The sequence below is a fragment of the Canis aureus genome, chromosome 24 (assembly GCF_053574225.1).
Source record: "Canis aureus isolate CA01 chromosome 24, VMU_Caureus_v.1.0, whole genome shotgun sequence".
Classification (NCBI taxonomy): domain Eukaryota; kingdom Metazoa; phylum Chordata; class Mammalia; order Carnivora; family Canidae; genus Canis; species Canis aureus.
The window spans coordinates 41,326,861-41,343,126 of NC_135634.1; the positions used below are offsets into that span (position 1 = coordinate 41,326,861).

The 16,266-nt window shown below is 35.3% G+C and overlaps 1 protein-coding gene across 8 annotated transcripts in view; it reads left to right on the top strand.

Moving 5' to 3' along the window:
* AGFG1 (ArfGAP with FG repeats 1) overlaps positions 1 to 16,266 on the top strand; it is a 73,211-nt gene that overhangs the window by 14,124 nt on the left and 42,821 nt on the right. For all 8 annotated transcript variants that reach the window (XM_077869059.1, XM_077869054.1, XM_077869060.1 and 5 more), the window contains exon 2: positions 4,473 to 4,566. In XM_077869059.1, coding sequence (XP_077725185.1) covers positions 4,473 to 4,566 — 94 coding nt within the window. The remainder of the gene's footprint in view (positions 1 to 4,472; positions 4,567 to 16,266) is intronic.

Sequence of the window (16,266 nt, forward strand, 5' to 3'; positions counted from 1 at the left end):
GAGGAGACTTTTCAGAATATCTAGTCTGCTGTAAGACTCAAGGTAGAAATGGGATGAGATTAAATGTGCAGTGTAGCTATTTTATAAATATTAATTTTGTTCTGCCTTATTAACTTATATTTTGCCCACGTATTTGTATTAAGCATGCATGACGCAATAGAGTTCCATTTTTGATTATTTTTTTGTGGACATTTTTCATAGTCTTTTTAAATTTAATATGTACTAAAAATTTTAAACTTGTATACTTATTTTGTTATTTATCATTTCATAGAAAATACTCATTTCTGTTTTTTATTTTTCTGAAAATAATGTCTTTATGGGAAAATTTACTTTTTAGTTATTTGTGGGGTGAATGGGTATTTTGTAGAAGATTGAACCTAAGTAGGATTTATATTCACTAAAGATCCAAAGGAATTCCAGTAATTTCTTCTGCTTAGTAATTAACATATGACATATTTAGAGATGTGATTCTCATCCAGAGGGATTTTGCTTCCCAGGGGAGATTTGATAACATCTGGAAAGATTTTTCATTGTCCCTACTGGTTTGAGGATGATATTGGTATTTATTTAGTAGGTGGAGGTTTGGGAGGGATACTTCTCTACATCCTACAATGCATGGAACAGCCCCCTCACAATAAACTGTTAACCTGACCCTAAATGTCAATAGTGCCAAAGTCGAGAAAACCCTTATTTAGAGACGTAGAGATAAGGTGTTGATGCTGGTAGGTATATTTGGGAGGAAAGGCTTTGCAGGTTTTCTTAGAAAAATTGAAAGAAAGCCTTAGAAAGGAAAATTGTTCTCTCCTTCCTGTATTTTCTTTCTTTAATTCTTCAGCACAGACATTCACATCCATATAGCCAGGACCGAAAGTCCAAAATTTTTGACTACTGCCACTAGTCAGTTGGACTCTGTTATTTCTTGCTGTTTCTTTGTCCTATTATAGAATAATGCATATTCATCGTGGAAAACTTGTAGAGAATAGAAAATTATAAATAGAAAAAAATCATCCTATCCTATCATTTATATGCAAGGACTATTAACATTTTGGGAGTATTTAGTTTGTTTTCTTTGCAGATATTATGTAGTTCTGAGAATATAATTTTCATCTTAAAAAAATTAAAACATAACCATAAGTATGCATAATGTTTACATTGTTATTGCCATTTATTTAATCACTTCCCCTTTGATATTGAGGTGTTTCTGATGTTTTCCTGTTATGAATAGTGTTTGATGAACATCTTGTATGTAATTAGTTAGCTATGTTTCAGATTCCTTCTTTAGAACAGATTGTTAAAGGTAACTACTAGGTCAAAAGGTGTGAATGAGGTTCTTGACTTGATACAAATTGGTGAATTTATCCTATTTTATAGTATATGAAGCTATTAATTTTCACTTGGACTTACCACTTTTTTTTTTAACAGAACTATTTTATAAACGTGTAATGTCTATATAAAGGTTTTGGAAGCTAAGTGGGGAAGAATCCTTGTATATCCTTGCATTGAGAATATAGTTAATTGGCCTGAGTAAATGAAATGTAAAAGCGCAATTAGAGAAAGCAAATGAACTAATGTAAAATTTCCTTTACATTATGTAATTTATATAATTATTGTGGCCTGGCAAAATTGTGTCTTCCAGTTGTGTAAATTGAGTCCTATTTTAAATGCACTGAGTCAGCTCACTCGAAGAATTCCTGTAGTAAGTGTTCTTGTTAAGTGGGAAAAAGTTTCATAGTTTGGTTATGAGTTCATTCTGGTTGTATTTGTTTCATAAGTTCAAAATTTTGTCACTTATTTAAGTAATATGAATGCCTTTATGTGTAAATTGGACCCCATGATACCAGAGGGCCTTTTGAGATCTGTGAGTAAATAAGCTATACATTGCACTGCTCTCATGAGTGTATATAGCAGTGTATATAGATTACATTTGTATAATATAACTAAAAAAGAATCAGGGGTTTCCTCTTTTAATGATAGGGGTATAATTCTTAGCTTCAAAATTTCTTATCCAAAACATATACCGTTGTAATAGTGTTTGATGTTTCCTTATTTAGAAAATTATTGCTTTGCCTTTTCCTTTTTTAAAAAGGATACTGTAAGGGAGGTGGAAAGGTAAATGGTTGGCTGGAACAAGAAAGGAGATAATTTAAGGAGAGAGTAAGTTGCTAAGTGAGAGGGAGGGAGTAGCGGAATTTAAGAGAACAGTAAGTTAATTCCTTCTTAAGTTATTTTGGAACAAGGTAGGATGTAGATGCAAATCATAAATAAGTTTCCCTGAAAATGGTGAATCTAGTCTTGTTGTCATGATACAGATGATTTGGAAAACAAACTGTACTGCTTTATTTATTTTTTAAATATTTTATTTATTCATGAGAGGCAGAGAGAGAGAGAGAGGCAGAGACACAGGCAGAGGGAGAAGCAAGCTCCATGCAGGGAGCCCGATGGGGGACTCGATCCCAGGACTCCAGGATCACGCCCTGAGCTGAAGGCAGATGCTTAACCACTGAGCCATCCAGGTGTCCCAAAGTGTACTGCTTTAAATGAATAATGGCTTTCCTAAATTTTCCCTTTTGGAAATTTAGAAGTTATTTTTATTTTTTATTATTTTTAAAAATTTTATCTATTTTATTTTAGAGAGAGCATGCGAGTGGGTGGAGGGAGGGATACAGGGAGAGAGAGAATCTCAAGTAGACTCCTCACTGAGTGCAGAGCTGGGGATGGGGCTTGATCTCACAACCCTGAATTATGACCTGAGCCGAAACCAAGAGTCAGATGCTCAAGCAACTGAGCCACCCAGGTGCCCCTACAAGAGACTTTTAAAGTCTTAATTTGTGATTGCAAAAATACTTGAAAATAATTTGTTCTGTAGTTGTTTCTTGATAAGTTTGAAAGTTTTATGAAGATGAAATTGCTGTGTTCATTTTTTTCTACTGTGCAATCTTTATTTCTGTATCTTATGACTTAACCCAAGAACTAAAAGTAAATGAATTAGTTTAAAATTTAAAACAACAGGGATGCCTGGGAGGCTTAGTGGTTGGGTGTCTGCCTTTGGCTCAGGGCATGATCCAGGAGTCACAGGATCAAGTTCCACATCGGACTCCATGCATAGAGCTTGCTTATACCTCTGCCTGTGTCTCTGCCTCTCTGTGTCTCTCATGAGTAAATAAATAAAATCTTAAAAAAAAAAAATAAGACAGCAACGAAACCCAACTTAACATTTTCCCTTTTCAAAATATGAAACAGATAATATGCTTTGTCATAATCCAAAGCATGATCTGAAAGATGTACCATCTGACAGAGAGGAGGAGTGGAATATGATAATTGAGGACCCTTCTGTTAATTCTGAATTTCCCTTATTGTTGACTTAAAATTTTATGAATTTCTAGGACTATTACACACCATACTTAATTATTCAAAAATGTTTCCAGATTATTTTTGAAAGACCTTTCATTCACTTATTATTTTGCATCATTGTTAAATCAATTAGCATGGATGATTGCAAGAGGAGTATGACATATTATGTAAAAATATTAATAATCTATTCTAGAACTTGGATTCCAAATGAGGCCTTTAGCAGAGGACATGACTCAAACATAATTTAATGAAACTTTGCATAGATTACTTGTTACTTTGCATAGATTATTTAACTCTTACTTTGTGGGTAGTAGAGTAGGCTACTCTGATAGTTGGACAAAATGTAGTTTTTTTACTCTTCTCTGAGTGCATTTGTATTCAGTTTTTTACGTGCATTGTAAAGATCATCAGTAAATTTAGAGATAGAGTTCTCTTAAGGCCATCTATACAGAAAAGGCTTCAAAGTTGTAAAAGAACATTTAATCATGTGTTCAGTATTTCTCGAATTCCCTCATGTCCCTTCAGTTCCTCATGAGCACTTATATGCCTCCTGAGGTGATGAAAACGTCCTTTATTATAAATTTTTATCTGAATTGAAGGAGAGGTGAGACTTCATTCTTAAGGGTTAATAATTTCCAGTTTTCTTGGGTTAGTTTTCAGTTTTCAAATCGGCCTTAAGCTTAAAGGTAATAGCTGTTTGATTGGAATATTTGTATAGCTCAAAACTTAACAAATCATTGTTATTTGCTTAGGAAATGTGAAAATATTTAATTGGTTACTATTTGAATTCTTTACCATAGAGATGTTACATAATCTACTCCTTCCATTTAGAAACACACTAAAGCAGTATTTGTATTTCCTAGAAGCTCAGGTGTTACAGGTGCGATGTGTTCCTAACTAGATAGTTATCTGAATTTATATTTAAATGTATCATTAGTGAGTCTTAACTTACTTGGACATATCTATTGTGAGGATTAATAGTTCAAATTAAATTGTAAATACTTTTAGTTTATGGAGTGAACAGTGTTCCACTTTTAAATGTGCTAGTTAAAAACGTTTTACATTGATGTGAAATTTTTAAGATACATAATAGTAAATTTGTAAAATATTTTATTTTTTAGGAGAGGGTTAAATCCACCACACAGGGTGAAATCTATCTCCATGACAACATTCACACAACAGGAAATTGAATTCCTGCAAAAACATGGAAATGAAGTAAGTGTTTTTACAATTTTTAACTTTTTGGCATTTTAATAAGATTTATTAAGTTGTTTATAATGGTGAATTTCACTGTCTAAAAAGTTATCTTTGTATTCTATATTTAGGTATTTTAGAATGTACTATTTGATAATGTACTTAGAATTAATATCTACTAAATATCTAATTAAGTACTTTTATCCTGAGGTGAAACATATATCTAAAATTCATCAATGTTGAATGTAAAAGGCATTTTTGGAGGACATCTAGTATTGGAATAACTGCTAGTGCTTGCTTTAAAAGACCAAAAGAGAGAGGAGAAAGAGAATGAACTTTGTGGTAAACTTCTGTTGGGCCGTTGTGTGATCAGCTTTTACCTGAGTTCCCCTCCTGCCTTTTTATTATATGCTGAACTTCATGTTGAGCCCGTGCTGGGTGGGGAGGTGGAGGCTGGCAGAGCTGGGTGGAGAGGAGGAGGCTGGCAGTGCTGGGTGGGGAGGAGGAGGCTGGCAGTGCTGGGTGGGGAGGAGGCTGGCAGTGCTGGATGCAGAGGAGGCTGGGTAGGGAGAAGGAGACTGGCAGTGCTGGATGCGGAGGAGGTTGGGTAGGGAGGAGGAGGCTGGCAGTGCTGGGTGGGGAGGAGGCTGGGTAGGTTGGAGGAGGCTGGCAGTGTTGGGGACAGCCCAGCCTTAAGGACAACCCAGTAAGAATTTGAAGAGTAGCTTTTTCCTTCTGACTGCTGTAATAGGTTTCCAGTAGTTTCATTCTGTATGCTTTCTTGTTTTTAGTTCTATGTTTTTACCACGCTGTTGGTAAAAGTGGCGATCTAATATTTGAAAGAAAGCTATAAAATTGACCAGAAAAATGGGCATTTGGGGATAAGAATGAGCCATGCATTCTAATTAATAACCATTATTTCATTTTTTCATAGAGAGGAAATAATTATTTATACTATTGCTTGTGTTTTTTTGATATAAGAAAAAAAAGTTGTTTTAAGATTTTATTAGTGTAGTCTTTTTCACCCTGAGAAGATATATGTTAACATTTTGCATTTTGCCTAACATTTTTTTTTTTTTTAAGATTTTATTTATTTATTCATGAGATACACAGAGAGACACCGGGGCAGAGACATAGGCAGAGGGAGAAGCAAGGCTCCATGCAGGGAGCCTGATGTGGGACTCCATCCTGGGACTCCAGGATCATGCCCTGAGCCAAAGGCAGGCGCTAAACCGCTGAGCCACCCAGATGTCTCCCTCTCTAACATTTTTATAGTAATATCTTAAACTTGCTTGCCTTCTTGTTATGCACGTGTGTTTTTGGCTCTAAAACAATGAAGAAGTATACATTCAAAATTATGAAATATTTTTAAATATGTGGTTTAGAGAAGTGAGCACAGAGCACACTATTTTGCTGATAAGAAATTATTTTGCACAATCAAGTTCCAGACTGATGTGGGAAAATCTAAAGCCTAGGGGAAAGGGCAGAAGATTTGTAATGGCTGAACATATAGAATAATATATTTACTGATTGAAATACAATTTGGACTGTTTTTATGAAGTTTGGGATTAGATCAGCAAAGCAAACTTTTAATTGTACTCTTAGAGTGTTGGCCTAGTATGCAAAATTTTGGACATCAGAATATGAAGTCGTAAATAAATATTTTTCTGTGTTTAGATTAATTGTCTATTGATAGTAGATAAAGTCAGAGTAGTATAACTAAAAAGATAGCAGTCCATTGGAGAAGTAAGTAAAAACATCTGTATCCGTCAGGAAGTAGCTAAGGTTAGGTGAAGATTGGTCTCCAAATACTAAGATTGAAGGAACTTTCAATTGTGTTAAAAGCATTTAACGTAAGGTTTCCTCTCTTAAAAAAGTTTTAAGTGTCAACGCAGTATTCTTATATAGAGGGATAGAATTGTACATTAGGTCTCGATAACTCATCTTGCATAAGTGATCTTTATATACCCATTGAATAGCAACTGCCCACTCTGCCTTCCCAGCCCCTGATAACTGCTATTCTACTTTCTGCTTCTGTGAGTTTGACTGTTCTGGATACCTTGTGTAAGTGGAATCATGCGCTATTTGTCCTGCTGTGACTGGCTTATTTTATTTCACTTAGCATAGTCTCTTCAAGGTTCAACCATTTTGTCGAATATGGCAGTCACTAAGACTGACATCAAAATAAATTTAGTATACATACAAGAAAATACTTGATTTTAGGCAACTCATATCAAAAAGTAGAAAAAAAATAAATGTAGAGATGACTGGAATAGGTTCATGAATTTCAAATCCTTTTTTTTTTTTTTTTTTTTTTTTTGAATTTCAAATCCTAAAAGGAGTCATGGAAATTAATAGGTCACTTAAAACACTCACAGGGCAGTTATTGTGCTAGGTACTACAGATTTAGTTACAGACGTTTCTCATGGGTTTAGCTGACAGAAGGCTTACAGTCTGCTTAGGGAGATAGATCTGTGTAACAGTGATAGCATGTTAATTAATGCTAAAAATAAGTTTCAGAAGTAATATGCAAGGAGAGACTTTTATTGGTGAAACGGAGAGTATTGGGAAGATCTCATAGAGGTAAAATAGTTAGAACCTAAGCTAGCACAAAGATATTGGTTCATTTGTTTTTAAGTTTGTTTATAAGTAATCTCTATACCCAATGTGGGACTTGAATGCATGACCCTGAGATCAAGAGTCACATGCTCTTGTGACTGAGCCAACCAGGTACCCTGTGACAGGAAAAGATATTAAAGGCAGAGCAAATACAGTACACAAAGAAAAGGGGAAATTATCGTAATTCATACTGTTAGACAATATACCAACCTTGTATATATTTGTTAAGGCAGATGCACATAGTTTCTTTCATCACTAAGAATATCTTAGAATCTAAGCATTGGGCTAGATATATTTAATTCTTTTTTTTTTTTTTTTAAAGATTTTATTTATTTATCCATGAGAGACACAGAGAGAGAAAGACACAGACATAGGCAGAGGGAGAAGTAGGCTCCATGCAGGGAGCCCAATGCGGGACTCGATCCCGGGACTCCAGGATCACACCCTGGGCCGAAGGCAGGTGCTAAACCACTGAGCCACCCAGGGATCCCCTGATATATTTAATTCTTAACAATATTAACGGTATCTGTGTTTTTAAAAACTTGAGAGATGCATGGAAGATGGGGATTGATATTATGAAGTGCAGGATGGTTAGCACAACCTAAAAACTTCATAGACTTCAAGTGCAGGTGCTTTATTAGTTTATCTTACTTAAACATTTAAATCTTAGTATAACATGCATGGAGAAAAGTATACAAATCTTAATGTTTCATTTGAAAACATGTTGCCATATTCTTACTGTGTGTCATTTTTCAGTAGTTTGGAAAGGACCATACTCAATCGTGTGTATTTTGGGTTTAAAAGGCACTGCTGTCATACATCTTGTGCATGAATGGGTCATGTAGAAGATGAGTGTTTCACCAGTTAAAAGAGTAAATTGACAGCTGTCTGGGATCTTCTTCCTCTGGAGGGCTTAGTGTTCTGAGGGGCATATTTGGTTGTCATGATTGGGGTATTGCGGGCTTAAGCAGGTAAGTGCAGTGGTTGTTGGATGACTAACAGTGTGTTGAATGGGATTAACCTACATTCCACATGCTTTGAATGTTCCTCCAGACATTTATATGTGGGAAAACCTGTTTACAGTCATCTGTATGTATAACTTAAATCTGTTTTAATGCTTGCATTAAGTTGTGAACAATTTGCCAAAGAAAATCATGCTGCCAAATTCAGAATAAAGAGTAGGAGAGGACTGCCAAGTTGCAGGGTAAAGGACACAGATACAGGGAAACCATTTAATTCACCATCAGTGCAGCAGCCTAGCACATGTATATATCTAGGGAAGATTTCATTTTTCGTTCAGAACTATATTAAGAATTGTTCAGTGGTTTTGGAAAATCACAAAACTGAGAGCATTGCCACTTCCGGTATTTGACTTATTAAAGTACGTCTGAATTGGTCTGTAAGCTGTGGTAAGCAAATAAAATTACTACTATTTATAAGCATATATCAAGGATATCCTCGATATTTATAATAGTATATCATTAGTTTCTACAGATGTGGTTTACAAAATACTTGAATATTACTTTCGTATTCTCAGACTCTAGTATGTTTGGTGGAGCAGATATGTACATTAGTACATTGTAGAACATGGCATAGCAGATATTGTAAAATATTTTGCAGTAAAACACTTTGTATTTATTATTTGAGGAAATTATTTTGACTTTTTTAAAAAAGTAAAATATTTTATAAAAAATTTCCACATATCTTGTAATACTTTCTTTCACATTGTGATGTTAACTTGAAAAAATCTTTAGATATTGTGGGTAATTTATGGTCCTCAGTTTGAAAGAATTTCACTACCGGGTTAACTTTTGATTATCAAAGTTAATGGAAGGAGGGCTGGTGATCAGTGCTATAGATAATTAAATAAAAAGAAAATTTATTGGTAATTTTATTTTGCAGCATCAGTTTTTCTTTTCTGGTAGCAAATTAACTCTTCTTAATTATGCTCTAGGGCTGAGAATAAAAGAGTTACTACTGATGCTGTGCAGGCATACAATCTACATGTAGAAATGAAACCATGCACTGATTGACAATATTTAATTATCTTTATGTTAGATTATCAAAATAACCCAAGAAACTACTGCTTAAAAGAAAACTTTTTTAAACCCATAAAGTAAGGTACTCTTTTCTCTATTAACATTTCTTTTAAAAGATTTTATTTCTTTATTCATGAGAGACAGAGAGGGGGGAGGGGGGAGCAGAGACCTAGGCAGAGGGAGAAGCAGGCCCCATGCAGGGAGTCCTGTGTGGGACTTGATTCCAGGATCATGCCCTGAGGTGAAAGCAGATGCTCAACTGCTGAGCCACCCAGGCATCCCTCTATTAACATTTAAAATGGATTGACTTTTCATTTTTGAAGCAGAGACTTCTTAATCACCTATTATGTACCAGGGACTGTCCTTTGGATGCTAGAGATAATGTCAGAAGTAAAAGCAGACATGATTTTGCCCTTATGTAAAGCTTAGTGGTTAGTGAGGGAGAGAGACAATAAAAACCATTTTGTCAATTCCATTTTGGTTTAAGAGTAAGAAAGGGCTTCACTTGGGAGTTGTAGATACTTTGAGAGTATGGGAGACATAGTATTTTTTAGGAAGTTATGATTAAATAGGCCTTATTTTATAAGACAAGCTATTCAGAGCTTTGGGTCAATTAAATTGCATCTTTGGGAGAGATTGGAGCTATTTATAACCAGAAACAAGCACTATCACACACAAAAAAGTTTTGTTTCTGAAAAAATTTAAAATTCCAGATTGACATTCTCTGACAGTTTTGCTGGATTATGCAGGTATCATTTTATGATATGTTATATGTACCTAACCTATTATGAGGTTAAACAGAACACTAGTGGTTTATTTCCTAAATGATCCTGTCCTGTAAACTATAGTAAACTATAGTATGTGAAGTTGGTTCTCCATATAGAATCGTGCACTCTGAAAAGTAGAAAGCCAACATCAGAACGTGTTTGGGACATTATCAGCAAAGACAGTGAACCTTTGTATCGTGAATCAGTGTATGGAAATATCATGTAGTTTCAAAGTATTGTATTCATTTCTTTATGTAGTTTTATTAAGAGATAGACAATCTTACCCAACCTGTAACTCTGTAGGGAAATTGATAGCTTATTAGATACTTCTTGAGGTGCAGTGGTCTTATGCAGAAAGGGTAGGATTTGGACTGGGCAGGCTGAGAACATTGGACAAGATGCCTCTGAGACTCCATTTCTACTAACTATAAAGTAGTGACAATAATAGCTTTGTATTATAAAATACTTTGAGGTCAGACCACCTACGAAAGTTCCTAGTGTAATTCTTGTTGAATAATGTAGATATGCAGATGTTTATTGAATCAAAATCTAAGATAATAGAAGTTATATGAGTAGGATTATCAATATTTTTACTCCCTGCACAGAATGGTTTTATTGGAGGAATTTTTTAGTTTTCATAGAATACAAAAGTATCATTCATGTTAATACTTGTTTTATGTATTTAAACTTGGAGTATTTTAACTTTTATGGTGAGCTTAAATAATAATAGCAAAAATTGGCTATTATTTTAGTAACAACCTATTAAATGTCATTATTGAGTGTAGAGCTAAGTTACAAACTCATTACTTCAGAATTTACAATTACTGTGTTGTTAGCAGAGGTTGGCAAACTGTTTCTGTAAAGGACCAATAAATATTGTAGGCTTTGTGGGCCACCTCCATACAGTCTGTTTCATATCCTTGTTGAAAAAAAAAATTGTTTTAAATAATCCTTTAAACATTTAAAAACTGTTGTTAGGTCAAGGGGCAGTGCAGGAGCAGGCCAGTGGCACAATTTGATCTGTAGGTAGTTGGCTGAAAACTGCTGGTCTATGGCATTCCGAAGTTTTCAGTTCTCAGTATGAATCCTTTTATAACCTTCTTAGTTATTAATCTTTTTCTTGCTTCATTCCTAGCAGAAATGTTTTAACTATAGCGATCGCTGTTTTGTTTTCCAGATATGCTCTCTATTTCAGTTTTCTTGCCATTTTGCTCATGTTGTTTTATTTATTGTGAATCTTTTTAAAGCCCTATAAAATTTTTACTCTCCTATCAAGTCTTCCAGGAGTATTGTGGCTGACATGGACTATAAAAACCTCACTCATACTTTAAAAATTTATATATGCACACACATTCCCTATAAGATACCACACAAATTTTTCTTTAAAGATTTGTTTATTTGAGAGAGAGAGAGTGTGTGCATGAGTGAGTGTGAGGGAGGGGCAGAGGGACAAGGAGAAGGAGAGAACCACAGGCTGACTTCCTGCTAAGCAGGGAGCCTGATACAAGGCTTTATCCCAAGACCCTGAAGTCGTGACCTGAGTGGAAATTAAGAATTGGCTGCTTGCTTAGTTTACTGAGCTACCCAGGCGCCCCTACACAAATTTTATTTTTGTTGCTCTTGTAGTTTCTTCTGTATTGGCTATATTACCCTTAAAACAGTATAGACATTTTTGTGGCATTATCTTATATACTTTTTCATTACACTTAAAACAGTGAGAATACTGTTACTCCCAAGGGAGTTGGAAACTTTAGGTTCATGTGGGTTTCATTGGATTTACTTGTAGTAGCGTAGGTAGGTAGGTAGGTAGGTAGGTAGGTGTGAAAAATCATGGGCTTTACTCCCCAGAGATACTAACCCTGGATGGTGGAGTATAGCAAAGGACTGTCTGTTTGCATTTTTGGCCAGAACTGCACTGTGATTCTAAGCTGAGGGCTGTAGACTGTCATTTGAGAAAACCACTCTAGCAACTAAAGCCTCCAGATTAGGACTCAAAATAATCTTTGGTCTGATTTCACCACCACTAATAAGATGAATCCTGTCATTTGGGCAAACTACTTTTCCCTCAGCTTTGTTTTCCTTTGTAATCTGTGAGAAGTGCCTGTTTTGTACCTTTGTTTTGTACGTATTGTAACATGGTCTTTTTGATTGGTGACTGAAAACCCATAGTATTGTAGAAGGAGGTAGATGTTAGTTTGTAACTACTGTTCTGAGCATTTATTTAACTTTGTTTTTGCACTGGTACCCCAGGTCACATTATTTCCTTCTAGCTTAATTGTCTCAGTCATTCTAGCCTCCTCTTATCTCCGCTTTTTTTGTTTACTTCTTTCTTGTTATCATTGTGTTATCTTTTTAAAAACTTCATTGGATCTAATTAAAAATAGAAATTGTTAGTCTTTTTTGTTTCTTTTAAAACTTTTTGTTATGGAGATACTCATATATTTACACAAGTAAATAGAATAATATAACAGACTTCCACCAACTATGGTCTTGTCCCTTTTTTATTATTTTGAAGCAAATTTGAGACCTATGAGTTCATCATCAACTTATGTTATCTCTAAAAAAAATAAGAACTTTAAAAAATATATTCTCACAATACATAGAGTTTTCACATCCATAAAAATTAATAATAATCTAGTTATCTAGACACTATTCAGATTTCTTTTATTTCATAAATTTCAGTTTTTTCCTTCTCTTAAGAGTTTGTATAAATCAAGATACAAGGTCCACATGCAGTGAGTGGTTAATATGGGTTTTGAAACTGTACTGCTGATAAGAGATCAGAGACTAGATGATTATGGTTTGGAGCCTGTATCACTTGGTCTGTGGGATAGAGCCAGTTTTGCATTAGGATTGTGGGGGCCTCAGCCCAATGGGGCTGGATACCCTGTAGCCTGGGGGCCCTGCCATCTTAAGTCTCTGAGAAACAGAAGAGCTCAGATGACTTTAGGCCTCACAGTCAGACCTGCAGCACAAGTGTCCAAGTGGTACACGTCAGAGGTATAGTCCTTCACCTATGTCTCCTCCACTGCCCCAGCATCAGCTGCTATATATAGCCTTCTAACGATTGATGTTTAGTTCTTACTACAGAGCAGGAAAACTGTTTGGTTTCCAGTATAGCCACTAGCATTCATCTTGGCAGCAGAGGATGCCATCTGGTTATATGGTACTTTATGAATTGGTAAGAAGAATGTTGAAACAGGTTCTGGGGCCATAGCATAGACTTTTGAGGAATTGGTATTGGTATTTTTGGGGAATGATATTGAAGATTTCTTTGTTCTTTTTCATGAAATTCAAGCCATCCTGCACAGGCAATATCAACTTTGGGTAGGAGTAAACAAAGGCCATGCCCAGCAAGAACTGCTTAAAGTTTTAGATGATATCTTGTCAGTCTTCTACTGGACCATGGGCTCCACCAATTCTTGAGTCTCCTACTGGCCTGTGACTCAAGGATCTTTGCAAGGATAAGGTGGTTGTGAGCAGTCATCTTCCATTGCAGAACTTGTTATAGCATGGTGCTGTAGGTCTTACTGCAGGTGAGGGGGGGGGTCTCCAGAAGTGTGAGTGTGGTGGGGCAGTAGTGGCTCTGCTTGCCAGGTTGAGCTACATGCTATATTGTCTTCAGAATCCCAAGATCTCATCTTGGGCAGAGGCTGCTCAAAGCCACAGCATAATGGCCACATTTGCCTACCTTCTGCCCCTTCCACCTTGTAACATTTTATTATAAAAAATTCAAATATGCATAAAAGTGGGAAATTTATGCAGGTACAGTAAATATTGTACTATGTTTGCTTTAGCACATATCTGTGTATCTGTCTATTAGTCCATTTTATATTTTTAAAGATTTTATTTATTCATGAGAGACACAGAGAGAGAGAGAGAGAGAGAGAGAGGGAGAGACACAGAGGGAGAAGCAGGCTCCATGCAGGGAGCTTGATGTGGGACTCCATCCCAGGTATCCAGGACCATGCCCTGGGCTGAAGGCGACACTAAACAGCTGAGCCACTGGGGCTGCTCATCCATCTTATATTTTTCTTACATTTCAAAGTAAAGTGCAAAAAAAAAAAAAAAAAAAATTCAAAGTAAACTGCAAACATTGGTTCATATCACCACTTAAATCTTAGGATATCATTAGTTGGAATTCAGTATTTGTTAAAAATTGTTTGAGGTATAATTTACATAGACTGAAATGTAAAAATCTTACCTTGGGAAGAGTTTTGATAAATGCATCCAATTTGATAACCTAGACCCCTGCAGAGATACAGAACCTGACTGTCTTCTCAAAAAGTTCCTTGCCATTCCATCTTATTTAATCTCTGCCTCATCCAGAAGCAACCACTGTTTTGGTTTTTATTTGTATTCATAAATCTAAATTAAGTGTGCTTCTTTGTGTAAAAGTTTTTTTTGAGAGTTGTGCCTGTGAACACATGTAGTTCCTTTTTTATTACCTAATACTTTTCTATTATATGAATAGAAGATCTGAAGATCAGAATTTGTTTATTCTTCTCTATGATTAGTGAATATTTTCCTTCAGTCTGTGGCTTTCTCATTTATTTTCTTATTGATGTCTTTTGACAAGCAGAAGTTTGTCTTTTTGATGAATTTTATCAATTTTTAGTTTTATAGTGAACAGCTTTCTCAGCTGTTTTAAGAAATCTCTACCTACTCCCAAATCATAATAACCTCATTTTATCTTGGAAGCATTGAAATCTTTATGTTTTACATTTATATTTATGATTAATCTCAGATTAATTTTAATATATGGTATGTTAGAGGTTGAGGTTTCTATTTTTCTTAGAATATATACAATTGTTCCAGCTCCATTTGTTAAAAACACTTACCTCAATAGATTGCTTTGAAACCTTTGTCAAACATGAAATGACCATGTAAGTATGAGTATGTTTCGGGGCTCTTTGTTCAGTTTCATTCATTTATTCATTGGCCCTTACACCAGTACCACACCAGTCAATCTTGAGGTCAGGTAGCGCAAGTCCTCCGGTTTCCCTTCCTTTGAAGATTCCTCTACATGGCTAAATTAGGAGTTGGCAAACTCTACTCCCCACACCCCTGCTCAAATTTGGCTTATTGCCTGTTTTTATATGTCCCAGTTAGAGATCTACTGTTGTTTGGCATGAGGACCAAGCCTGGGCTGCCTCCCTTCTGTCCCTTTTCCTCCTTCCTCTGTTGGCATCTTCTGCACCAAGTATTGGAATCTTAACATGGCAGTGGATGACTCCGTCATCTTTGGCCAGCTGCTCAAATTGAGATGAACGGGCTCTTGAGGACAGAAGGGAATGCTGGGATCTGAGTGTCCCTGGGGCAGAAAATGAAAGTGACCACTGTGGTTATTCAGATGCTCTGTTTCTTGTATCAGTTTTGATGATTTGGATTTTTCAGAAAATTTGCCTCTTTCATCTAAGTTACCATATTTATTGACATAAACTTGAGAGCTCCTCTTTTAAATGTGTATAGATTCTATAACAGTTTTTCTCTTTAATTATTTCATTTATTCTGTTTGCTTTGTGTTATTTGCTCTTTCTTTGCTTAAGGCAGAATCTAAAATTGTTTTGACAGCTTTTCTAGTATTTTAAAGCAATACATTTCTCTTTATCCTCTGCTTTACCTGCTTTGCACAAATTTTGATATATTGTATTTTATCAGTCAGTTCAAAATGTTTTCTAGTTTCCCCTGTGATTTCTTCTTTGGCCCATGGATTATATAGAGGTGATTGTTTAATTTCCTCATCTTTGGTGTTTTTCTATTTCTATGTCTCTTACTGTAGTCTCTAATTTATTTCTGTTTTTGTCAGTGAACATTCTCTGTTTGTTCTCTCAACCCTTTCTTATTCTTTGAGACTTGTTTTATGGTCCAGCACATAACAGTCTGTCTTGGTGAGCATATTATGTGCTTTTGAAAAGAATGTGTTTCTGAGGTTGTTGGGTATAGTGTTCTGTAAACGTCAATAATAAGTTTGTGACTGATAATGCTGTTCAGCTCTTGTAGGGTCTGCTTTACTGATTTTGTCTAGATAGTTACTGATAGAGCAATTAACTAATGATTGTGGATTTGTTTATTTTTCCCTGTTGTTTCATTTATTTGAAACTTGTTCGGGCCAACATATTTATTATTACTATGTCCTCTTGATAAAAGTGTCTTTCTGTCATTACACAATGTCTCTCTTTACCTTTGGTAATACTGTTTCCTTCTTTGAAAAGAGTGTATTATCTGATATTTATATTGTGTTGCTCTATAGTGTGGCCATTTTGAAGCTCTTTATCTTTGTTTTCTAAAGTACG